The sequence below is a fragment of the Trichechus manatus genome, unplaced genomic scaffold (genome assembly GCF_000243295.1).
Source record: "Trichechus manatus latirostris isolate Lorelei unplaced genomic scaffold, TriManLat1.0 scaffold00029, whole genome shotgun sequence".
NCBI classification, from domain to species: domain Eukaryota; kingdom Metazoa; phylum Chordata; class Mammalia; order Sirenia; family Trichechidae; genus Trichechus; species Trichechus manatus.
The window spans coordinates 5705442-5730797 of NW_004443965.1; the positions used below are offsets into that span (position 1 = coordinate 5705442).

Genomic DNA, 25356 nt, shown 5'->3' on the forward strand with positions numbered 1-25356 from the left:
ACCTGTTCTGGTTTAGTATTTTGTGATAGTAATCTATTTAGATGGAGTGATACAAACCACATGTGAGTTTTGGTAACAAAATGTACCACGGTAAATCCCTGTGTCATTATACTTTAGTTAGTTTTCCACCATAAGTAACTAATGTCTAGGGGGCAGTCTCCAACCCATTTGCTGGACTTAATATTTGCTTTCATGAGTGCCTTATGGTAAGAGAGGCTTGTAGGAACTGAGACCTGATGTCTGCTCAGTAGTTGCATGTAGACTGCTGTGAAAAATTGAACTTTAAGTTTAGAAGAGTAAAATTATAATTGAGGTCGACATATATGCAGTTTTTCCATCTCCCTAGCTTAGCTTTCAACACTACTATGATATTTACAACACCGGAAGTAATACTATGTAGAGTGCCTTGTCATTTTTATTTAAAAATACTCTTACTGCAGTCACAAAATAATTAAAAGGCTGAAGTTCAGGGGCGTTGGAACATCCCTTCCATTTATTGTCTCTCAGGCTGAGTATGTTCTGATGAGGCTAACCATTCCAGAACCTGAAGGCAAGTGAATTTCAAAATCTTAAATTAGAAGTAAAGAATAACTTAGTTAAATTATAGGGTCATCTGACCCAAGTAATGTTTTATAACTAACTTCCTTTTTTCTAGTTAAGTGGCAGTAATGTGGCTTCTCTCCGAATTAGATAGTGTTGCATTTTCCTAAATTACTGGCTGTCCTCAACACAGGGTTTCAGTAAACAGTTCAGTATAAGAGGCAATTATAATAATTATACCCATCTGAAAGACTGTATTTCTGATAAATTGACTATATGGAGGAATGCACTATTTAGTTAGCAACTCAGTAGAAGTCTGTAGATAAAAAGAGCAGAGCTATGCTAAAGCTGTATTACCTGGCTGTTTTAAAGCATTTAACTTTCACACATTAATATAAAAGTTTGAAGTGAATGTGAAATCAGTTTGACACAACACTGAGTTAGCTGTAATGTTTCATATAGAAAATGTCAGTCACCAGATAAATGTTACTTACCAAAAGGAACTGAAAGCAAGATGGTCAGAAAAAGGCTGTCCTTGCCTCAAGTTTTTGAAGCCTAGGCATGATTTAGCTCCTTAAATTGGGATTCTAGCATCCTGATTTTAATGTGTTCTGAAAACAAAGTATGTGACTCATGAAATAAAGGACACTAAACCAAAATTTTGAAATTATGAAAAATTTAGGCCAAAGAGGTAAAATAAAACAGCTGTTGGGAATGAAAAATGGCTGTAGGAATTTAGTTACAAGTACTTCACAAAAACATTTTCATCACATTTATATAATGCAGCATTACAATACAAAGCTGGCAGCTGTAGTGACCAAACAAGTTTTCTTAGCTAACAAAAATAAGTTAGATACATTTCTTTGTATGGAATTGTCATATGTGTTTCCATTTTTGGTACAAAACATAGAAAAAAACATTGGCACATTATGTAGCGACAAATCATTTTTTTTCTTCCCATTTACCAGTTTCAGGTGTTCTGCATTCCAATTTTCATTTGAAAGAAAAATAAACTCCTGGTTTAATTAATTTACTCTCTCTGTTTATACCTCTTAAAAATGCAGCATGGCGTACAGAGAATTTGAAAGAAAATCTAAGATATTTTGTTTACTGGATATTTAGTACTTATAATACATAGAGAAGGGTTGGCTGGTGAAAGGAGAATCTCAGTTTGACTTTATGTAGATCACAAAGTTGTGAAAAGAGCTGTATAAAAATATGCACTGTGCTTTAGAAGCTTTTAGCGTACAATTAATAGCTTAAAATAGTATTTACTGCCTCCCCTGTATGCGTATTTTCTGATATATTTACACATCTTGCAGTTTTTTTTTCTTACACCATTAGAGTAAAATGGCATGATCTCAAATATAGATAGGTTAAAAACATCTCAACCTTGAAACTTCCCCTCTCCCCTCCCCAGATATATATGTATAGATGGTACATGGCACAACATACTCCATGGACTTAACCTGGAAAATTTAGATTGTTTTAATAAAAATTTTAAACAGCAAATGTATATAAATTTTTTCTTTTTAAAAAAAGCTTGTCCAAGGGCATTCAAATTTAATGGCTTTTATATAATACTTAGTGTAGTGCCTTGTGGCTGCCTCTGTAACCCAGAAATAAGGGAAGCTTATGGATTTCCCCCAAAACAAGATGTCATTCCCTCCCCCATCATGGATGGCTTCTGTTAAGATGAATCTCTTTTACCAGACAGAGGGCTGCAGAGACTGCTGATACCAGTCTAAAGAACACTCACCAGGCCAAGGCTGTGTTCTAATTTGAGTGTCACCATTGACCAGAAGAACCATCTAGCCATGGAGGCTATGATGCTAACTAGTTTGCTAATAACTTGGTCCCAGTTTTGCTTATTTTATATAGTTTTTTTTTTTTCTCTTGGATATATCTGTTCAGATGGGCTTCTTATGATTCCTTCAGACTGATGCTCTTGAGGAAAATAGCTAAACAGTCATGGTAACTTTTATGGTAAGAGATGAGCTGAACACTAACTTACTTGGTCATCATCCAGGGGATGGGCTCACATGCACCAAGTCTCTGCTTTTTGTGTCCTGCTAATTACGAAGAATCAGCTCCATGGTTTGACAAGGGCACGCAGGATGACAGCAGAGCAAAGGAGTTTGCCAAGTATTTTTAAGTGATTGTTCAAAAAAACATTTTTCTTCATGGAACATAACTTTCTGAAAAATGAGATTTGGGGATTTGAATGATTTAACGTCAAATATTAAACATCAGCTCCTTAACCTACATTTGTCATTTTCATTATAAAGGAAAGCCTCTTGCTTACACTACTGTGATTCACAGTGCCTTTTGTAGGTCAAGGGGTCAGGTTCTCTGGCTTGGCTTTAGTTGTCAGACGGAAGCCTCAGACTTTTGCACTTTAGGTCATCCAATGTCTTCCAGTGTTTGTAGTTATCAGCCAAATGTTGCATCAGGGCTGGCAGATGTGCAAAGGCTGCAGGGACATAAAAGAATCGAAAGAAGCATATTCAATTATTAGATCACAGGAGAATTTATAAGGATGGGGCTCAAGGGGACAAATTTGGGGTCAGGATTAGAGGAGAGGTACCCTGGGTTTAAGCCTTAGGCTGCAGGTGAACGCACAAGTATGAGAAGGGTGTCCTTAACACTAGTTTCTGAAATACAAACAGATCCTTTTAATTAAAAATTGAAAAAATAAGTCTATTAATGACATTATCAAAAGAACTTGTGACTTGAGTAGACTTAATACATTTTGCTTGCTTTCCAGAGGTTTCCCTGTAATGACTGAATAAAAGCTGTAAGCTTCAAAAGTGTGCCCTTTGAAGAGGCTAAGATTTGTTTATCCAGTTTATCAAACATCTAATGAGTCTTCTGTACACAAAGCACTGTGCCAGGGAATGCAAAAAGTACACATGCACCTTGCCCTGGCCATAAACAGCTGACAGCTAACTTTTTCATATAAAATTTATCTATAGGTCCATCCTATGCCATTAAAAGGTAATCATCATAAAGTATACTAAAATGTTCTTTGTGGAGGACAAAACATGAACTATCTTACCATCCCAAGCATCAAACATGTCTGTTATGAAGTAATCAATGAAGGAAATCTGGGACTTGGGGATACTACAGGTGTTCCGGTCAAACACTGGCATCACCACAGGTAGCCCCTGTCTCTTCTCTTCATCAGTCTGTAAGAAATAAAAACAGCACATGGGGCTCTAGGGCACGTGAGAAGCTTTCGCATTAACATCTTGTTGCTCAGAACGATCCTGTAAAGATAGGATATCATCCAACTTTATATATTGAATAAGGAAGACCGAAGAAGAATTGAGCCTTTGAATTATGGTGTTGATGAAGAATAAATACACCATGGACTGCCAGAATGAACAAATCTGTCTTGGAAGAAGTACAGACAGAATGCTCCTTAGAAGCGAGGATGGCAAGACTTCGTCTCACGTACTTTGGACATGTCATCAGGAGGGACCAGCTCCTGGAGAAGGATATCATGCTTGGCAAAGTAGAGGGTCAGCAAAAAAGAGGAAGACCTTCAAAGAGATAGACTGACACACTGGCTGCAGTGACAGGCTCAAACATAGGAACAATTGTGAGGATGGCACAGGACTGGGCAGTGTTCTGTTGTACATAGGGTCACTATGAGTTGGAACTGACTCCACCGCACCTAACAACAGTAACATATGTGAAGAAACGGGCCTAGCAAGGTCCTGAGACTTCTGTAATCAACCACCTGATGAGCTTCAGAGTGACTACATTCAGGTTTTCTGACTTTCAAGTTTCTTACTTTGTATGCTATTTCACAGCCCCTCCTGAAGCTTTGATCTCAGAGTTCATTACCCCCTTTTTTGTAATCTGTTTTTTATTATTATTATATCTCCACCCTGGCAGTCACTTTATCAGCATTCAGGTCTCTGCCTATATTCATGGTCTTCAGGCTAGTTTAGTTAAGCCCCTATTCTAGATAGATAGTTGTCCCCAAAGATTGCTACGTTGAAAAAGACCACTTGCCTTACTCATATTTCTGATTTTTCTTTCTGCGTTTTCAAAGGAAATAAGTTCCATTATTCATTATCTCATTTGGTAACCCAGGAGGGTGGGAGTAGGGACTAGGCAGAGGCAGGCCTCATTATGGTCTCTTAGGCTGTTTCAGCAGTATTTGTGCCTATTTAAGCAACAGACTAAGCACTTAAACCCTGGGCAAAAAAACCAGATTATAGCAGGTCAAGGAATAAATAAGAAAGACACAGAGGAGGAATAGACTAGATGCTTAGCTCAATGAAAAGAGAAGGTGAGAAAAGCCATGTGAGTGTTTAATATAGTTCCTTTCCTTAGGAAACTGGGAGGGGGAAATGTACAAAGAATCCTTTGTAGCCCTGCTTCCGTATCATATCATTAATTTGTCTTCCCCACTAGAATTTAGGCTATGTGGGAGCAAGGAGCATGTCTTTTACTATGCTCAGAAAATAATTCAAATTCTGTGTACTCCATGCTGATCAGAGAAGAATACTGCCTACCTCAAATACTAACTCAATCTAATGTTAAAATTATTGACAGGAAATTCTTTAATCTGAATCCTTCATCTTGCAGGATTCATTTCTCTTGTTCTGCCCTCAAGATGTGCAGTTGATAACCATCTTTTACTAGTTTATGCTGTCTGTACCACCTTTACTCCTCTTAGCATACATCCATCAATATCCAGGTTAATCTCTAACGCTCATTTCCACCTTCACATTGCTGAGGAATTAAGTATCTCCATTCAGTGACCATTATACTTCAACAGCCCATTCCCATGGCCATTCCTTGGGACCTAGTCACATCAGTGTTACATTTAAAAGCATAAATTCAGTGTCCCTTACTCTTGACCATACTGTCCTGTTTTTCCAACTTGCTTATTATACTCTTGATATATTTATTCTATGACGTCACTGATAATTTCAGTCCCTACAGCCCTTCATTTTTGTCTACGTCATCAGCCTTGTCCTATCCTCTCTTACATACATGAGGCCTTATTATCTGGCCAGAACCCTCAATTCTCTTGCCCTCTCTTGAGACATTCTTAAACTTCCAAGTGCATATCCACCTTCTCTATTCAGAGTGGACAGTGACCCATGAGGCTGAGAGCTTCTGGAGGAAACCATGCACCATACAGACTGGTTCCACTATAAATCACTTTCCAGTGTCCACTGGGCTCAGCGCTACTTTTCAGTTATTGTACTTGCCTTTTGTTACGTCCTCCTTCTCAGCTTCTCCAACCGTTAAAGCTGTCTAGCCTCTGATTCCTCTCTACCCCACACCTGTCTAGCCTCTGATTCCCCTCTACCCCACTTACTCTCAGGAGAGGTTCTTGATTCTTTCAGACGAAAACCCAGCCCATCAAGTGTGAATTCCTTTGACTTCCTATTCTACCTCAGACAATGAGTTTCCCTCCTGTTCAAGACCTGTCTTTTCACCTGCCCTTTGATCCTAATTCTTCCTGTTTGCTCTGAGGCTTAACTCCATTGATAACTGTTTTTGTCTGTCAGCCCCTCCTTCCCCCCAGCCTATAAACCTACACTGTCTCTTATGATGATAAAAAATGAAAGAGAAAGGAGGTGAGAGAAACAATCTTGACCCTTCAGCTCGGTTCTAGCTGTCACGCTCGCTTCCTTTTTACCAAAACTTTGAAAATGGGCTATATCTGCTGTGCCCTTCTCCCATCCCATTTTTCCCTCATCGATTGCTGTATGACGGATGACCCTGTACTATTCCTACTGAACCTTCTACTAAGGTTATAAACAATTTGCCAATTTCCAAATCCAGTGAGCATTGTTTATTATTATTTTTTTTTATCATATTCCCACTTGCAGGATGAGATTGTTTATACTCCCCTCCCTTTTTTGAAATTCTCTTTCTTGGCTTCCATGCAGCACATTATTCTGTTCTCCTTTTTCCATGGTCTAAATATGTTGTCCCCCAGGTTTGGTTTTTAAATCTCATATAATTATCCTCTATTTCTTTCAGTGGATCGTCTCTCCTACTCCTTCATTTATACTAAAAAATGGTGACTCCTGTCACTATCTCTAGCCTACAACACCTTTCTTTTCAGATCCAGTCCTAGATACAGTACCTACAAGAGCATCTCCACATGAATGTGTCACTGACATTTCAATTTCCTTATATCCAAATCATTACTAATTATATCTCCCTCCACTTCCTAAAAACCTTGCTCTTTGATGCTTTTCATTAAACATCTCTTGATGACACTGCCAGCTGCCCTAGTCATCTAAGCCAGCAACTGGGAATCATCCCTGACTCTAACATCTCCTTTATCAAGACCTGTTTTACACTCTAAATAATCTCCAGAATCTGTCCTCTTCTCATTGCCTTTACTTTAGTCCAGGCCTTTATTCCATACGTTCCTGTGAATCTTTAATCTTCTACTTTCCAATGCTTTCTTCATGGTACTGTTAGATTAAGTTATCTAAAGCACAGGAGTGTCCACGTTACTCTCCTGCTTAAAACTTTCAGTGGGTGGTGAAGTTATCTCCAAGGTTCATCCTTCAGCCTGGGAGTGGACAGCCCCGTAAAACCAAATGGGACTAATGAGGTACAGTAGTCCAGTGACAAGGGCCAGAATGCAGGAAGCTGGTGATAGGGAACCCAAGGTTGAGTAAAGATATTGTTGATGTGTTGTGAGATTGTTAACCATTGTCATAGGGCAACATGTGTAGTAACTGTTAAATGAGAAACTATTTTGTTCTGTACGCCTTCATCTTAAGTGAGAATAGCAGCACAATTGGAAGAGTGTAGTCAATGTCACTGAACTGTGCCTGTAGAAATTTTTGAAATGGTGTATCTTTGTCTATGTGTATTTCACCAAAAAAAGGTTGAGAAGTTAGAGGGTTGACATGTTGTGAGGTTGTTAACCAATGTCATAAAACAATACGTGTACTACTGTTTCATGAGAAACTACTTGTTCTGTAAGCCTTCACCTAAAGTACAATAAAAAAAAACACAAAACTTTCAATGGGAAGAACAAAGCTATTTTTATATCTCCCAACCTTTCTATGGCTACCTGGTGCCTATAAATACAGTTCTAATATAGTACTATAATAGGAATATAGTGTGTGGAATCCCTGGGTGGTACAAACGGTTAACATGGTTGGCTGCTAACTGTGAGGTTTGAGGTTTGAGTTCATCCATACACACCTTAGAAGAAAGGTCTGATGATCTGCTTCTGAAAAATCAGCCATTGAAAACAGACACACAGGTCCCCAGGAGTCACAACTGGTAACTGGTACTATTGTGTGTATAACTAGCTCCAGGGGGCACTTGTTAAGATGCAGGTTGCTAGGCCCAACCATCAGGAATGCTTCTTCAGCAGGCCTGGTCTGAGGCATAGTAATATACATTTTAACAAATACATCAGAAGGAAGTAGTCCAGGAAAGACACCGGGTCACATGTGTGCCTTTGTGTGAACTCTAGGGCCTTCAGCTCTCTGATTCTCATTGTGTAGTAGGTCTCCTTTGCCTTCTGGCTGACTCCTCATAAAAACCCTGCTACCTCCCTACATAGTTTCCACAATAAGCAGATTCAGTACACATTCAAAATCCAAGTTCATAAAACAGGTACTCAGTGATTAAAAAGATTTTTTTCTAAAAGTCCCTCTTTTAAATAGAGTTGGATCTAGTGCTAATTTATCAACTAGAGGTACCACTGGATGAACTTGTATTTTAAAAACTAAAATCAATAAGAAAAAAAGATTTTCAAAAATCTAGTTCTTGGCATTTCAGGAACACAACTGTTGCTACAAGGGAGGATGCCTGTACTTTAATTTCCAGGGATGTTTAATAAATTGGATTCAGCCCTAACACAGTCTCCAGATGTCTGAAGATGACATGAAAAAATAGGTGTTAATAGAATACTAAACTCTAGTGTTATCAAAAAATATTAACCAGGGAGTTAATGTGTTGCAGGGCTTTGGAAGGCAAAGGGGATACAAATACCTAAGCATGTATATAGAAATGTATGCCTGTGTGTATAGATGTATAAGAGGTCATTAGGTGCAATTTCTTTTTTCTTAAGACTCAATTTTGGGTGAGGTCCCAAAATAGAACAAGCCCTTCCAAATTCTATAGAATGGTGGTAGATCATCTAAACAGGTTTGATTAAGAATAAGGAAACTGGATCTGTAGCATTTAATCCATCATTCATCTCCAGCCTATAAATGAGATTGAGCACATTGAGGATTTGAATTTGTAGGAGTTGGTAAAGCAATAACAAGCTTATAAGAGTTATACAAGGTCACCTAGGTCCCTAGGTGGCTCAAAAGGTTCCTGCTTGACTGCTAACCTAAAGGTTGGCGGTTCAAACCCATCCAGTTGTACCATGGAAGAAAAGGTTTGGCAATCTGCTTCCATAAACATTACAGCCAAGAAAACCCTATGGAGCAGTTCTACTTTGTAGTACGTGTGGTTGCTATGAATTGGAATCCACTCGCCTGGCAACTAACAACAACAAGGAGGTCACCTGGAAAGGACATCATACACATTAGGGAACAGTGAAGTGTCAGATCCCCAGCAGGAGGAGTGGTCTCTAAAGAGCCATAAAAGCACTCCACAAGAAAAAGCACCATAATCTGAATATCTTTACCAACTCCAGATTAAAACAGCACCAGTCAAGAAAAACCTAGTTCTTTTCCTCTCATTCCTCTTCTGGCTGCAACCCAGGTGAAGCCAGAGGCAGCAACTGAAGTGAATAAAACAAACAGCAAGCTGACTTTGCCTCCTCTTCCTCACTGTATATTTCTGAGCCTGGATCAGGTCTGTGGTGTAGGAAAGGGGAGAACATCTGACCTGGATGTGAGATGAAAAGTTTTGATTTAGATTATGTTTTTAAAATATCTCAGAGTGAGAAACTGTTTTATGCCCTAATAGTTCTCACAGTGTGGTCCTCAGACCTGGAGTCCCTGAGACCCTTTCAGGGGCTCTACAAGGTCTAAACTATTTTCAGAATAATACTAAGACACTGTTTCCTTTTTTTTTTTTTTTTTACTGTATTAACATTTACACTGAGAATGCAGAAGAAGCAATGGTGGGTAAAATTTCTGATCCTTTATTTAGCAAAGTTAATACAATGAAACTATGCCAGTATTCATTGTATTACTGCCACATGCTCACAGTAAAAAAAAAACAAAAACAAAAAAAGCCAATTTCACTTAAGAATGTCCTATTGAAGCAGTAAGAATTATTTTGTTAAATCTCGACTTTGAGTACATGTCTTTTTCATATTTTGTTTGACGAAGTGTGAAGTATACACATTTGAAGCATTTCTGCTACACACCTAAGTGTGATGGTTTGTCTCAAAGAAAAGTATTTATGTGACTGAGTTATGAGCTGAACTAGCTGCCCCCTCCCCTTCAATGGAACACCATTTTTCCTTGAAAGAATGACAGACAAAACTCTGATTGTTCAGATTGGGTATCTGGCTGACATTTTCTTAAAAACAAATGAAGTGAGCTTGTCATTTCAAGGAAAACATTGAATTGTTTTGCCAATGATGATAAAGTATTCAAATGAAATCTTTGGAAAACTTGTATGGGCCACTGTGAGCTTGACAGCTTCTCACTTAAAAGTTTTTCTGATGGGAACAGTTGTTGTTAGGTGCCGTCAAGTGGGTTCCAACTCAGCAACCCTATGTACAACAGAATGAAACATTGTCCACTCCTGCGCCATGCCCACAATCGTTGTTACGTTTGAGCCCATTGTTGCAGCCACTGTGTCAATCCATCTCTTTGAGGGTCTTCCTCTTTTTCCCTGACCCTCTACTTTACCATGTGTGATGTCCTTCTCCAAAGACTGACCTCTCCTGACAACATATCCAAAGTATGTAAGACATAGTCTCACCATCCTTGCTTTAAGAAGCATTCTGGTTGTACTTCTTCTAAAACAGATTTGTTCGTTCTTTTGGCAGTCAACACAACAATTCTTTTCGCCAACACCACAATTCAAAGGCGTCAATTCTTCAGTCTTCCTTATTCATTGTCCAGCTTCTGGATGCACATGATGCAATTGAAAATACCATGGCTTGGGTCAGGCACATCTTAGTCTTCAAGATGACATCTTTCTTTTCAACACTTTAAAGAGGTCTTTTGCAGCAGATTTGTCCAATGCAATGGGCCCTTGGATTTCTTGACTGTTGCTTCCATGGGTGTTGATTATGGATCCAAGTAAAATGAAATCCTTGACAACTTCAATCTTTTCTCTCTTTATCATGATGTTGCTTACTGGTCCATTGGGAGGATTTTTGTTTTATGCTGAGGTGTAATCCATACTGAAAGCTGTGGTCTTTGATCTTCATCAGTAAGTGCTTCAGGTCCTTTTCACTTTCAGCAAGCAAGGTTGTGTCATCTGCATACCGCAGGTTGTTAATGAGTCTTCCTCCAATCCTGATGCCCCTTCTTCTTCATACAGTCCAGCTTCTCAGATTATTTGTTCAGCATACAGATCGAATAGGTATGATGAAAGGATACAGCCCTGACACACACCTTTCCTGACTTTAAACCATGCAGTATACACTTACTCTGTCTGAACAACTGCCTCTTGATCTATGTACAGTTTCCTCATGACCACAATTAAGTGTTCTGGAACTCCCATTCTTCACAATATTATCCATAATTTGTTATGATCCACACAGCTGAATGCTTTTGCATAGTCAGTAAAACACAGGTAGACATCTTTCTGGTATTATCTGCTTTCAGCCAAGATCCATCTGACATCAGCAATGATATCCCTCATTCCAGGTCCTCCTCTGAATCTGGCCTGAATTTCTGGCAGTTCCCTGTCGATATTACTGCTGTAGCCGCTTTTGAATGATCTTCAGCAAAATTTTACTTGTGTGTGATACTAATGATATTGTTTGATAATTTCTGCATTTGGTTGGATCACCTTCCTTGGGAATAGGCATAAATATAGATCTCTTCCAGTTGGTTGGCCAGGTAGCTGTCTTCCAAATTTCTTGGCATAGACGAGTGAGCACTTCCAGTGCTGCATCCGTTTGCTGAAACATCTCAGTTGGTATTCCGTCAGTTCCTGGAGCCTTGTTTTTTGCCAGTGCCTTCAGTGCAGCTTGAACTTCCTTCAGTACCATCGGTTCCTGATCATATGTTACCTCGAGAAACGGTTGTCAACCAGTTCTTTTTGGTATAATGAGTCTGTATTCCATCTTCTTTTGATGTTTCCTGTGTTATTTAATATTTTCCTCATAGAATCCTTCACTATTACAACCCGAGGCTTGAAGTTTTTCTTCAGTTCTTTCAGCTTGAGAAATGCCAAGTGTGTTCTTCCCTTTTGGTTTTCTATCTCCAGGTCTTTGCACATGTCATTATAATACTTTACTTTGTCTTCTCGAGCCATCCTTGGAAATCTTCTGTTCAGTTCTTTTACTGCATCATTTCTTCCTTTTGCTTTGGCTACCTGATGTTCAAGAGCAAGTTTCAGAGTCTCTTCTGACATCTATTTTGGTCTTTTCTTTCCTGTCTTTTTAAGGACCTCTTGCTTTCTTCATTCCACAGCTTGTCTGGTCTTCAGTCATTAGTGTTCAATGTGTCAAATCTATTCTTGAGATGGTCTCTAAATTCAGATGGGATATACTCAAGGTCATACTTTGGCTCTGTGGACTTGTTCTAATTTTCTTCAGTTTCACCTTGAACTTGCATATGAGCAACTGATGGTCTGTTCCACAGTCGGCCCCTGACCTTATTCTGACTGATGATATTAAGCTTTTCTGTCATCTCTTTCCACAGATGTAGCTGATGAGAACAGTAGTGATACTAAAAGATTGTGATTTTTTGATATTGCATAATATGTCAACATTTGCATGATGTGCATATTTTAATGAACAGTATTATTTTCCAAAAGACCAATATGCATGATGTTACAAAATCATGCATGCATAAAATCTCTTTAAAGTGCAAGATCAACCCATGGATTTGAATGCAACAGAATAGGAAAAGTTCATTGTTATAATATTCAGATTCTACACTTTGCAGCTAATCTTAACTGCCACTTGACAAGTTTTGGTATAGTATCAAGGAAAAATATCCACAATTAATCTGAAAAGCTATTAAAATACTACTCCCTTTTCCAGTTACATATCTACATGAAGCTGGATTTTCTCCATATACTTCAACCAAAACAATATATCACAATAAATGGAATGCAGAAGCAAATAAGACAATTCAGCTGTTTTCTACTAAGCTAGACATTAAATAAAGTGCAAAAATGTAAGACAAGGCCACTCTTTTCATTTATTTTTGGTTTTAGAAAATATAGTTATTTATCTTAATATTTTTAATACTAATATATTTTTTTAAAATCAATAATTTAAAAAAAAATCAATTTTTTTCAGTTTTAATTTTGAATACAGTAAATACTGATAGTGAAAACCCACATAAACAAAAGCTCTTTGAGGGGTACCAACAATTTTTAAGACTATAAAGGAATCCTGACACCAAAAAGTTTAAGGTAACCAGAAAAAACTGAAATCTGCCTGAAATACTGTCCTGCCGCATGGAAGGGAATACAAAAGATCAGGTTTGTAGGATGGCGACAGAAGACTAAGCTATTTTTCTGATGTACCCTACTGAGTCCAGGCTCTTCAATAAACCAGTTACGGATTTATATACCTCATAGGTAAATGCTGTACACACAGATTTATCCAAATTGACTTAACATTTATCTAGGTTGAATATTTAAATGACCCATGCTTTTGTATATATTACAATCGTCTCACAATCATGATATTGCACTTGACAGATGTGGGACAGATTCAGAGAAATTAAGGAATTTGCCTAAGCTGACTCAGCAATTCACCTGATAGAACCAAGACTTGAGCCTAGATCTTCTGATTCTTTGGCATGCTTGATCCAAAAAACCAGTGGCTCTAATCAGGAGTGTGCATCAGAATCACCTTGTTAAAAACACAGGTCTGGACACCAGAGATTCTGATTCAGTAGGTCTAGGGAGAGGCCTAAGAATCTGCACTTTTTACCAGCTCCCCAGGTGATTCAAACATGTAGCCCTGGCTTAAGAACCACTGCAGTACACCATGCAGCTCTCTCGATGTATGTGTAGTTCTGAGTATTACATTAGAGTGTATATTCACATGCATAAGGCCATACTGAGCTGAATATTAAGATCCATATTTCCTGGTGATGTGTTGAGCCAGAGGCTAGATCAGACGTCTTAGCCAACAGAAGAATTTGTATCTTTTGATTTTTAGGTTACACTGGCTTGTGAACATTAATACATTAGTTTTTGGGAAGTGGACATCTAAACAGGGAGCTTCATCAAAAACTTAACAGTGGTTCTTTCCCATTCACCATTCACACATTTTGAGAAGAGCTGGAAATAGAATTTCAAGTCCTCTGTGGGTTTTTGGAAGCCCATTAATGACGCAGTGGTTAAGAGCTACGGCTGCTAACCAAAAGATCGGCAGTTTGAAGCCACCAGCCACTCCTTGGAAACCCTGTGAGGCACTTCTGCTCTGTCCTGTAGGGTTGCTGTGAGTCAGAATCCACTCAATGGCAGCAGGTTTGTTTTTTTTGGGTAGCAGCTTTTGGCTCAGCTCCCTCATTTCAGGTCACTTGATCACGTGGCCTTAAAATAACCATTGTAGATAGAGGACTAGTTTGTCCCCACCCCCCCTTCTTTTCTGGACTACCTGTCCTACTTTTCTTCAATTCAGGTGCTCTCTTGTCAGGCTTGAAAGGTGCAGTTCATTTACTGGGTCCTCGCTGGCCATTCCCTCCCAACCAATCTAGGCATCATCAGCTATTTATCCTGCTGCAGCGGTACATTCTAGCCATAGAGACCGTCCAAAATTCAGTACTTGCAGCTACTTGCATGCCAGCACCTATTTGTTGGTTTTTCTCTGTCACACACATACACATTAATCCTTAGAGCCTATTCTCTGGAAGTAGGGACTTTTTTCAAATGGTATCTTGCTATCCACTGTTTTCTGGCCTTTTCTCCTATAAACTCCTCTTTACCCTGCCGTAGTCAAATTGAACTAAATATTGCTGTTCCCTTCATATAAAAATTCTATTTTCTCACCTCACTAATTTTGCTTCATTCTTTCAGAAGGTCCTTACCTATTTCACATTTCTGAATCCTTCAAAAACCAGCTCTAACATCACGTCCACAAAGCCCCCTCTTTTATATAGACTAAATCTTTCTCAACTCCTATAGCACTTAATGTGTACCTCTTTTAGAACTGCTTGTCACTTTTATCCAATGTGTGGACCTATTTATGTCTACATCTTCTTTCTACTGGATTGTGAACCACCCAAAGGCAAGGATGCATCTTACGTCTGTGTTCCCCATAAAGCACCATGGAAACAATAATGACCTAGTGAATGAATGGATAACTTTCCAGTTTTTGTAGGAGTTCAGGATCCAGCAGTTTGAGGATGAAAAGATACTTCCCAAGGCTCAATCCACCCACCCTGACCTGAGAGAGGCTTTGGTTAATGACAACATCACCAACCACATCAGTCAGTCCCTTGAAGGAAACAGGAGTCTACCCCAGGTAGGAGTGAACTGTTTCCTTTCAGGGAGGAGGAGTTTACTAATTGACAGAAATCAGCTGGAGAGTTAACTTTTTTCTTTTTTTTTTTAAAACCCAGGGGCTCATTCACCTAGAGAGGCAGCTCACCTGTGCAAAATATTCCTCAGAGATCCTCCCGGCCCATTCAATGCACAGGTCCAAGGGGCGGCATGGGTTGGCCACATCAGCACACTTAATCATCATGCGCTTGATCAGCATTTGGTTTTCAGGAAAGTTCTTCCCAACAGGGTTGCATTCACAGTCACTGCCTTCAATCTGAAAAAATAGACTGTCAGATCAGCGTTGATTCAAGATGATGGTGAAGCCTACTAGGGCTGCTGACCAAACAAATGGTGACTGCCCAGGCACACTTAGGTGTCATTGGGACTCAGAGCAATGGAGGACTTGTCCTTTCCTTAATTCTATGTATAATACACTGATATACACTTGTTATAAAAAAGCAGCAGCAATAACAACAAAAAAATCCTTCAAGTAAAAAAAAAAAAAAAAAAGATTTTAAAAGGCGAATGTCCCTATCACCACCTACCCACCCCTCACTTCCACCCTCTTCCCCAGAATAACTGCTACAACCAGTTTTTGAGCAGTTTGGTATGTAATCTTAAAGAAGGAGGGCTTTTCTCTCAGTTTTATCAGGAAATGTATAAAAGCAGGACTTTGTGTTTCTTTAATAAAGATGGGAGATTAGCACATACTACTTATTATGCCTGCCTGTTCCCTCTCGCCTACGACTTTATGTCCCACTCCTTGTAACTTGCCCAAGTGTCCATTTGTACATTTTCCTGGCTGTTCTTTGGACTGGGTGATGGGGAATGTGAGTCATGTAAGTTAAGGGCAGTAGGAGCAGAAGTGGGCCACAGCAGGACCAAGTGTGTTCAGCCATGTTTAAAAGGACTGGTCAAATACCGGTATGTATCTAGTGACAGATATCAGTGGTCCTGAGCCATGTGGCCAGATACGTAAGTAGGCTTAAATAAATGCAATATAATAGGCCAGTTATACAAAACCCTGAAAAACTGTTATTCTCTATTTTCAAAGACACCATCACATTGATTATGTGAAAAGTTAATTAGCTCTCCAGAGCTCTGCAAGCTGAAAGACTGCAAGACATTTAAGAGTTTTTGATTATTTTGTTTTGAGACTGAACCTATTTATTAGATTGTCAGTGGGCAGAATATGTTCTGAAGGTTTTGATTGCTTACTATTGGGAAAATACTGCCTACTGTAGATGCTGTGGCAAATAATAAATCTCAACACAAAGTTGGGGGCTTACTTGGTCATCCTAAGATGACCTTCCCAATTCTAAATTCTATGATTCTGCATATTTTTTAATTCCCCAGGTCCTTATTCCCGTAAGTCCTGTGTGGAATGAAAGTGTCCCAGCAATGTTTTGTGGAATCCCCGGGAGATGAGACTGAACACAGGTGAGATGGGCACTGTGCCTCCACCTAGGCTGCTCATGTGGTGGGTCCTACACAGATAGTCTTATTATTTGTCAAGTTATTTTTAAGACAATTCATCATCCATTCACTTATCAGCTCAACAGGAATGACCTTTATGGGACTATAAACAGCTTCATGGTTTCAGAAGACAGTTGATCTCATTTTAAACAATAGAGATGTGAACTTCCTTTCCCATATTCCTAAAACTCAAATTTTTAGGGACATTAAGGCAGGTTCAATGTATGTCGGTATTAAAAAGGAAAAAAGCAAGGGTGAGACAGTACACAATACAGGGGAAACTAACACAACCTGTACAAGGAAAGGTCATGGAGGCCCCATGGACACATCCAAACTCCCCGAGGGACTGAGTTGCTGGACGGAGGGCTCTGGGGACCATGATCTCGGGGAACATCTAGCTCAATTGGCATGACACTACTTATAAAGATAATGCTCTACATTCTACCTTGGTGAGTAGTGTCTGGGGTCTTAAAAGCCTGTGAGCGGCCATCTAAGATACTCCACTGGTCTCATCTCTTCGGGAGCAAGTGAGAATGAAGAGAACAGGATACAACGAAAAGATTAGTCCAAAGGACTAATTGTCCACAGCTACCAAGACCTTCACCGGACTGAGTCCAGTACAGCTAGATGGTGCCCGGCTACCACCGCTGACTGCTCTGACCAGGATCACAACAGAGGGTTCTAGACAGAGCTGGAGAAGGATGTAGAGCATAATTCTAACTCACAAAAAAAAAAAAGAAAAAAAAAGACCAGATTTACTGGCCTAAAGGAGACTGGAGAAACCCCGGGAGTATGGCCCCCAGACACCCTTTTAGCTCAGTGGTAAAGTTACCTTCGAGGTTCACTGATCAGCCTGCGAGTGGACAGCCCAGTAAAACCATGAGAGTAACGAGGTACAGGAGTCCAGTGACAAGGCCCAGAAGGCAGAAGGGGAGTAGGAAGCTGATGATAGGGAACACTAAGTAGAGTAAGGATATTGTTGATGTGTTGTGAGATTGTTAACCATTGTCATAGGGCAACATTTGTAGTAACTGTTAAATGGGAGACTATTTTGTCCTGTAAGCCTTCATCTTAAGTGAGATTAACAGCACAATTAGAAGAGCGTAGTCAATGTCACTTAAATGTGTATGTAAAAAAAATTTTTGAAATGGCGTATCTTTGGCTATGTGTATTTTCAAAAAAAAAAAAAAAAAAAAAGTTGAGAATTTAGAGGGTTAAAATGTTGTGGGGTTGTTAACCAATGTCATAAAACAGCATGTGTGTTACTGTTACATGAGAAACTATCTGTTCTGTAAGCCTTCACCTGAAGTACAATAAAATATTTAAAAAAAAAAAAAAAAGGAAAAAAGCAAACTTTCAAAGCTTTACTTCTGTGTGGCCATCACTTGAAATTACACTGACTTGGAATTCCCTGGATACCAATGGTCATGAAGACAGATCAAGACCTGGAAGCATTTTGCTCTGTTGTATATAATGTCACTATGAGTTGGAGCCAACTTCGTGGCCACTAATAAAAACAACAGAATGCCCTGAAAATGATAATATAGAAATCTGTGCAGTAAAATACAGATTTGGTGCTTTTGAATTCACAAACATGACCCAACAGATGGAGAGTATTTTTTATCCTGACAGGTATGAATCACTAAAATATTTAATCCAGCAGTTACAGAAAACAACTTATGCTTTTGATGTGAACTATTATTTTAATGTAAATCAGCAGTGATACTGTCTTTAAAACAATCTCAACTTTGAGGTATTCCAAGAGATCAAAGAACAGATAATTCTAAAAGGCTTGGGATCCCGTAAAAGCACCATTTCTGTCCTACTCTTTGTGTGTGCCTCTTTCCATCATTCTTGGGCCTAACTCCTTTTGTCACTATTAGCTTTATCTCTGGGCTTTTCTTCCCAGGAGCTCAGAGTTGCTGTAGATGCTGTCAACCTATTCTTGCTCCAAAGGAAAACAGGTGGCCAGTGCCTTCAGCCCTGCCACCCTTCTTTACCAACTCCAAGCAAATAACCACCTTGTATTGAAGAGGGAGAATTGAGGCCAGAGTGGACTCTCATGGAAGTATACTCTAATGTATCTTATTACATAGGAAATGCTTACCTCAGCAGCTATTGGTTTGTTGATACTATTCACAAATTTGTTCACATGTTCAAAATGTTTTGTCATCTCCGTTGCCAAGACCATGTCAATAATAGCCTGGCGCAGTGTTCGATAATGGTTCCTAAAAATAACCAGAAGACAAAGGGCCTTGTTCACATTATGTCCAGCATTAGAACTGTTCTGATAGCATTTTACCACACTTCCCATAACCTAGCAGGAAGGTGGGGGCACAGTGCTAAGAAATGAGTGTAAATCACAAGGCAAGGGAGGCTTACCTGCTTGTCTGCCCACTGAGCCAAGACTTGTAGACACTATTCCATTTTTTCCAGTGATAGTTGACCCTTCCTCATAGATTTATGGGTATTAAAAAAAATAAAGTGTCACATGGTGGGTGCTTATTTTACAAGGTGATTCCCTTCTCCATTCCCTTAGCAACATCAAAACAGGTAGAAAGAAATGAGAAACTCCTTCCCTACAAGGCTGGTACAGCAACTCAATGAGCTGCCCCATTGCATTCATTACAGATACAGTGGTTCCTATTGCAGAGAGCTGTCATGTTTTCTTTTGATAATGGCATCAGAAGAATGTTTTCCTATTAATAAGTAATTCTCTAGACTGCAACTAGATAGAAGCTGTAATGGATGAAGCAACAGCCTTGCCCAACATTACTGACCAGTTATTATCATCTAACTTTAAGAGCCAGAATTGGGAGCCGAATAAAATTGGCTGTTGGAAAAAATTCTTTCCAGAAAAGTTTTAAAACCAATCCTTGCATGATACTGATGAAGCTGCAATAACTGATCTTCCTATTTTCCAAGACTTCTGGATGCCAAACTGACAGGTTCATATTGACAGGTGGTCCCGAGGCCCTAGTAAGCTCTATCTTCTCTGTACACTGTACTCTCCGAGGAGTCTACTCATCTACCTGACTCGTTCTGTGTGGAAAACACCTATAGCCCGACTGCAGGGTTGCTATCAGGCAAGAGGAATTTCTCATATCTGTGAACTTCTGGCCAACTCTCACCCAGAAGGGACGGCAGCATCTGGGGGGAATACCTGCCTAACCCCTTGGGTTTCAGCAGCTCTGCTGGGACGTGTAGAACATGGTTTCCTCGTGAGGCAGGATTTAACTGGTCACAAATCGAATTGAGGAAAGATAAGGGAGGATACAACTTCTTTGAGTTACACAGAATTCAGGATGTCCTTCTGGGAGGATAAAAATATCTGCTGTACTTATTATTAATATAGTTAATATTTATATATTACTTTGCAGTATATAAAACATTTTCATGAACTCACTGAAGACCAAATGAGATTTAAAAAGACAAAAGCAGTTTGAAAAGTAAAACAAAATTTATAAGAGCAAGGTTATTTTATCCTGATGTACATGAGGTTGCTGTGAGTCGGAATGAACTCGCCAGCAGCTGGTATTATTTTATCATCTGATACAATGGTACAACTATTCTGTTTTCCTCGCTCTTCCCCTTTCCCCAAAGAAATAGCTAAGTAAGTACTCAGAGAAGCTAGGGGAAAAACTTCACTAACCTGAGCACAGGAGCCCAAGCATAACAAACCTGTCAATGTTCTTGAAAATGTTGCACTTGCTGTCCTTGACTGTGAGCTGGAAGGCCAGGGCTGTGTGGTGACTCTCCAAGACAGCTGTGTCATTATAGAGCACAGCGAGTTCACTGCCTGCATTGCACAGGAAGGAATTGGTCCTTCCCGGGTGATCCACGTCATGGACTGTGGCAGCAATCAGTGCTGCCACCTCATCCAGCTGATCCAGGCTTCCCTGGGGTAAGAGAGACGCAAAATTGAGCATTACTCACTGAGAGAAGCCTGAGACCGACATCCATCTCTGCCTCGTAGGAGGGGAGGGTCCAGGAGAATTGAGATTTGTCAGAATGTTGTCTTAGCTCACTGAGCCTTCTCTGGCTTCTTAAAAGTTGAGAGGCTACCTAGAACACATCACATAATGACCTTGCTGTGCTGTGGAATATCTGGAGGGAAATGGAAATCTGAGCTATAGCTACAATGAATACCTAAATTCTTACTCCACAGTTTGTACCAGTTATGCAGGAAGAAGCCAAACAGGTCTTTAGAATTGCCTCACATGTGGTATTGCCATGACTTTCTTCTATGTGCAGATATAGCAGAAGTGGCCTATGATGACAAATATTACTTATTTTATTCATCTACTGAAAAGATTTTGAGAGTGCTGACAATAAATGTCACAGATACAACAAAAGTGTTCACACAGACGTTAAAGGATTAGAGTCAAGCAGTTAAAAAGGATCAAGAAAGAATAATTTTATGAGGAAAACCTAGATTAAGGGTGCTCTTGCAGCTGACAGCAAAATTCAGCTCTGGGCTACCTGGCAGCAAGGGCAAAAAGGGAAACCAAATTTCTAAAGCTGCATGTAATAAAAGACACAAACCAGAGCATCAGGGGAGACAAATGTTTTCTTAGCCTACAAATTTAGAAGGAAGCTCTCAAATGGGCTATTACATAAGAAACACTTTATTCACTCATTTAGTATTTATTGAGTGCCTACTGGGTGCCAGTTATCATGCATCATGCTAAAGCTATAGTGATGAATAATAAAGGCATGTCTCTGCCTCAGTGGGAGTTTATATTCTAGAGGAGGAAGCACAAATAAGCTTAAAAAAAAAAAAAAAAAAAAACCCCAAACACAAATAGAAGGAAATTACTGTGAGAAGTGCTAAGAAAGAAAGTATAGATGCTTTGAGAGTATAATCATGGGGCCTGATCTAGTCTAGGACAGTGCTGTCCATGAAACTTTCTGTGATGATGGGAATGTTTTATATCTATGCTATCCATTACGGTAACCCCTAGTCACATGCAGGAGTCCCTGAGTGGTGCAAATGGTTAAGCCCTTGGCTACTAACTGAAAAGCTGCAGTTCGAATCCACCCAGCGGCACCTTGGAAGAAAGGCTTGGTGATCTACTTCTGAAAGGTCATAGCCACTGAAAACTCTATGCATGGTTCCACTCTGACACACATGGCATTGCCATGTATCTGAATTGTCTCAACAGCCAGTGGCAATTAACTAGTAAGCATGATACTACCGGCTTACAGTAAACAAAGTACAAAAGGGCTTATTGTGTTTACTTACTAATCTGTAGTGCATAATTTCACACGGGATGTGGTGAAACCCATGTGAAATTGTGCACTACAGATTAGTAAGTAAGCACAATTAAGCCAGTGCATACCTTGCTTATCAGGTAATCTGTCTTTGTTGACAACAACAGGTTTTGTTTTTGGTTTAGTCACATGTACCTACTGAACACTTGAAATGTGGCTAGTGCAACTGAGGAACTGAGTTTTTTAGATAAATTTCAGTTAAATTTAAATAGCCACAGATAGCTAATGGCTACCATATTGGACAACACAGGTCCGTGGGGGATCAGGCATGGTTTCTCTGAGGAAGTAATATTTATACTGAGGCCTGAAAGATACACAGGAATTAGCCGGGCAAAAAGTGGCAAGGGAAGAGAGGCGGGGCCAAGATGGTAGAGTAGTCAGATGCTTCCTGTGGTCCCTCTTACAACAAAGACCTGAAAAAAAACAAGCAAATCAATTATATATGACAATCTAGGAGCCCTGAGCATCAAAGGTGAAGTTGAGGAATCGGACTGAGCGGCACGGGGAGGGAAAGATGGTTCGGAGCAGCGAGGAGTTGCCAGACCTGACTTGGCAGGAGTCAGCACCCTTCAGGTTGGATTGGCTTACACGTCCAGTGAGGCTAACAGTGGTGCTCAGGAGGCGTTTTCCACATTGGGAGAGACCCAGCAGCAGAGTCTACTCAAGCATCGAGAACCAGTAAGAAGCAGCGCTCTATCAGCAAGAGATAAGTGCTTGCGTCTGGCCTACTGTGTGGATCAAAAAACACTCCCTTTGGGAGAAACCTCTCTCCCATTTACCTCTCCCCTCCCCACTCTGCACTGGGTCCCAGGCCAGCTTCAGCAATTTCCAAGTCCACTGGGCCAGAAGTAGGACCTGTAACGCGCCCTGAGCCATTCTCCTGGCCTTGGAGAGGGAACAAATTAACAAATGGAAAAAATAATCTGCCAGCTCCCCTAAGTAAGCAACTCAGGGTAGGAAAAGCTTCTTTGCCTAGGCACAGGCATAAGGGGTCCACAGACTTTAAATGCCTTTCACCCCTGCAAAAAGCTGCATGGGCCCATTTCAACAGCATAGGCCTTCATTACCACAGTACAACAGGGTATATACCTGAAGTCTAACTTCATCTGTTTCAGCTGTGAAGTGGCAGGTTTGTGACATTTGTCACTGCTCTGCCCATTAAGCAGGGTCCTCACCTCCTCACATCAGGGGCCTGAGGACTAGTGGCCCACCCATGCCACCTAGCCACCTGTGACAGGGGTCCAAGAATAAGTGGTGCCCACCAGTCCTTACAGCCAACAGCACTGGGTACTCATAGTCCGGCTAGAAAACCCACCCACCTATGCACTCTAGGGAACAGAGACGCGCGTTCCTCCCAGACACTCGGGCAGCTATCAGCCCCCTGCCTTGCTCAGCACTTGACCCCCTACTGCAGCCAAATACCTGTGCCTCCACCAATCACCCATGCCTGTCTAGGACTGTAGGTGAGAGCCTACACTACACACTTGGTGACCAACTACCTGGACAACAACAAAGGAAACAGACATCTTGGCTCACATACCTAGTAACAGCTCTAACCACCTGGTGACAGACCTTAGAGCTTCAAAGTCACCAACAATCAAACTAGCTCACACAAGCAGCCTATTTGGGCATAATAAAACAAGAAGCTAGGACACAGTAAGCAAACATAAATAAATATAATAACTTATTGATAGCTCAGAGACAACAGTCAATATCAAATCACATAAAGAGGGAGACCATGATGGCTTCAGCAAGCTCCCAAAACAAAGAATCAGGAAATCTTCCAGAGGAAGAGAACTTCTTGGAATTACCAGAGGTAGAATACAAAAGATTAATATACAGAACTCTTCAAGATATCAGGAAGGAGATCATGCAAAATACAGAACAATCTAAAGAACACACAGACAAAATAGAGGATCTTAAGAAGGTTATTCAAGAGCATAATGATTAATAGGCTGCAAGAATCCATAGACAGACCACAAACAAAAATCCAGAAGATTAACAGTAAATTTTCAGAATTAGACTACTCAGTAGAAAGTCATAGGAGCAGAATTGAGGCAATGGAAGTCAGGATTAGTGACACTGAAGATAAAGCACTTGATACCAACTTATCTGAGGAAAAATCAGATAAAAGAATTTAAAAAAATGAAGAAAACTTAAGAAGTATGTGGGACTCTACCAAGAGGAAGAACCTATGAGTGATTGGAGTACCAGAACAGGGGGAGATAACAGAAAATACAGAGAACTGCTGCAGATTTGTTGGCAGAAAACTTCCCTGATATCGTGAAAGATAAGAAGATATCTATCCAAGATGCTTATTGAACCCCACATAAGGTAGATCCCAAAAGAAAAGTCACCAGGACATATTATAATCAAACCTGCCAAAACCAAAGATAGAGAATTTTAAGAGCACCTAGGGATAAATGAAAAGTCATCCACAAAGGAGAGTCAATAAGAATAAGCTCGGACTACTCAGCAGAAACCATGCAGGCAAGAAGGCAATGGAATAACATACATAAAGCCTTGAAGGAAAAAAAACTGCCAGCCAAGAAGTATATATCTAGCAAAACTGTCTCTCAAATATGATGGCAAAATTAGGGCATTTCCAGATAAACAGAAGTTTAAGGAATTTGCAAAAACCAAACCAAAATGACAAGAAATACTAAAGAGAGTCCTCCAGTTAGAAAATCAATAACATCAGTAAAAACGCAAGACTAGAACACACGACAGAGCAACCAGGTATAAACTTAGAGAGGGAAGTTACAAAACTAAATCAAAGCTAAAACACTGAAAATAGGGAAACACAAGTCAATATGTAAAAGATGACAACATTAAAACAAAAAAGAGGGACTAAAAAATGTACTCATAGATTTTTCACATGGAGAGGAAGTCAAGGCGATATAAAGAAATAAAAGAGTTATTTAAACTTAGAAAAATAGGGGTAAATATTAAGGTAACCGCAAAGGAAAATAACAATCCTACATACCAAAATAAAAAACAAGAAAAATATAAAGACTCAGCAAATACAAAATCAACAACAATGAAAAAGATTAAAGGAAAATACATAAAGAAAAATGACTCAGCACAGAAAACTGAGTAGAATAAAGAAACTGTGAACAACACACAAAAAAAGACATCAAAATGATAGCACTAAACTCATACCTAACAATAATTACACTGAATGTAAATGGACTAAATGTACCCATAAAGAGACACAGTAGCAGAATGGATTAAAAAAACACGATCTTCCATATGCTGCCTACAAGAGACACGCCTTAGACTTAAAGACACAAACAAACAAAGGATGGAAAAAAATAAACACTCAAAAAAGAGCAGGAGTGGCAATATTAATCTCTGACAAAACAGACTTTAAAGTAAAATCCACCACAAAGGATAAGGAAGGACACTATATAATGATTAAAGGGTCAATACACGAGGAGCACATGACCATAATAAACATTT

The 25356-nt window shown here is 39.7% G+C and overlaps 2 protein-coding genes across 2 annotated transcripts in view; one reads left to right on the forward strand and one right to left on the reverse strand.

The window, feature by feature from the left end:
• The window catches only part of WDR41 (WD repeat domain 41), a 69342-nt gene extending 65443 nt beyond the window's left edge, over positions 1-3899 (forward strand). The window contains exon 14 of the transcript XR_002823743.1: positions 3308-3899. The gene's annotated coding sequence lies outside the window, so the exon portion shown is untranslated. The remainder of the gene's footprint in view (positions 1-3307) is intronic.
• Positions 1261-25356, reverse strand: part of PDE8B (phosphodiesterase 8B) — a 299340-nt gene continuing 275244 nt past the window's right edge. Inside the window, exons 18-22 of the mRNA XM_023729447.1 lie at positions 20302-20519; positions 18728-18848; positions 15251-15418; positions 3599-3728; positions 1261-3013 (exon numbers count right to left, since the gene is read on the reverse strand). Of these exons, the coding sequence (XP_023585215.1) occupies positions 2904-3013; positions 3599-3728; positions 15251-15418; positions 18728-18848; positions 20302-20519 (747 nt within the window). The 3' untranslated portion in view covers positions 1261-2903. The remainder of the gene's footprint in view (positions 3014-3598; positions 3729-15250; positions 15419-18727; positions 18849-20301; positions 20520-25356) is intronic.